Source organism: Ipomoea triloba, chromosome 4 (assembly GCF_003576645.1).
Source record: "Ipomoea triloba cultivar NCNSP0323 chromosome 4, ASM357664v1".
Lineage (NCBI taxonomy): Eukaryota > Viridiplantae > Streptophyta > Magnoliopsida > Solanales > Convolvulaceae > Ipomoea > Ipomoea triloba.
Window position 1 is genome coordinate 8,794,224 of NC_044919.1, and position 1,045 is coordinate 8,795,268.

General features: G+C 39.8%; 1 protein-coding gene across 1 annotated transcript; it reads right to left on the reverse strand.

The window, feature by feature from the left end:
* On the reverse strand, nucleotides 1–545 carry LOC116017256 (mitochondrial import receptor subunit TOM9-1-like). The gene has a single exon (XM_031257803.1). It carries the CDS (start codon nucleotides 502–504, stop codon nucleotides 214–216), a length of 291 nt encoding a protein of 96 aa, XP_031113663.1. The 5' UTR covers nucleotides 505–545; the 3' UTR covers nucleotides 1–213.
* Nucleotides 546–1,045: the final 500 nt, after the last annotated feature.

A 1,045-nucleotide genomic window follows, 5' to 3' on the forward strand; every position in this document is an offset into this window, starting at 1 on the left:
AAGAAATAATATGAATTCTGCGATCAAAATATAATGCAGGAATCACCGATAGGAGCATTACACAAAAGCTCAATTTATCAATGTAGCAGTAGCATATCAATTTCAAAAGTATGATATATCAGAAATTCAATATCCATTAAAACTAAACCTCTCCCAAAAGCACGATACTCTAAATTCCAAAAAAGGCCCAAAACCTAACAGTGAAAGACCAGATTACTTTTGTGGTGGACCAACGGAGGGAGTACCGAGGAGGCTGGCCTGCTGGAGATCGAGCTCGTTGAGCTGCTGTTCACGGTCCATTACAATGATGAGTGGGACGGCGATGATGAGGAGAGTGGTGGCGGCGATCCACGCCGCCTTGCCAGTGCTCTTGGCCAAGCGCTTCCCCACGTAGGCGGCGTCACAGGCGGCGCTCTTGCCTTTGCGGACTATTGAGGAGTCGGAGACGCGAGAAATTATGGAGCGATCGCTGCTGCCGCCGCTGGATTTGCCTTTAGATGCCATTGTAGAGTGCGAAATGGATGACACGAGGGTTTTGAGCTTCAGCTAATAGCCTAAAACCCTTTATAGCACAAGTTTTCTATGGCTCAATGACTTGTTGCCTAAAACCTTTTATTTTTATTTTTGGCTACAAGGAAAATTGTGCACTGAATAAAACACACTTTTAAAAAGAATTGAAGCTTATTTTTAGATTTTAAGTAATGAAATATTAGATTTTAGCATAATTTAATTGGTCAAATTTAATATTATTGAAATACCCTATTCATTGAATCGAAGTTGCCCATACCTAATAGGTCAAGTTTGTTAACATGCGCGTGCAATGACATTATTTACTGTAGTATCTTAGACCTAGTAGTTCAAATTTGTTAGCATGTATCTGAGATGACATTTAGGGGGCGTTTGGTTCACGGAATGTTAGATTACCTTAGGGAATGTTAGATTGCTGTGAATGTTAAATAACTGGGAAGGTTAGATTCCTGTGTTTGGTTTAAAATTGAAGTAGGTAAATAAGACAACGGAAATAAGATAAATTGATTAAAATGCC

What these genes read in the sequence shown, in the direction of transcription:
- LOC116017256 (XM_031257803.1), bottom strand. Translation starts at nt 504, where the DNA reads ATGGCATCTAAAGGCAAATCCAGCGGCGGCAGCAGCGATCGCTCCATA.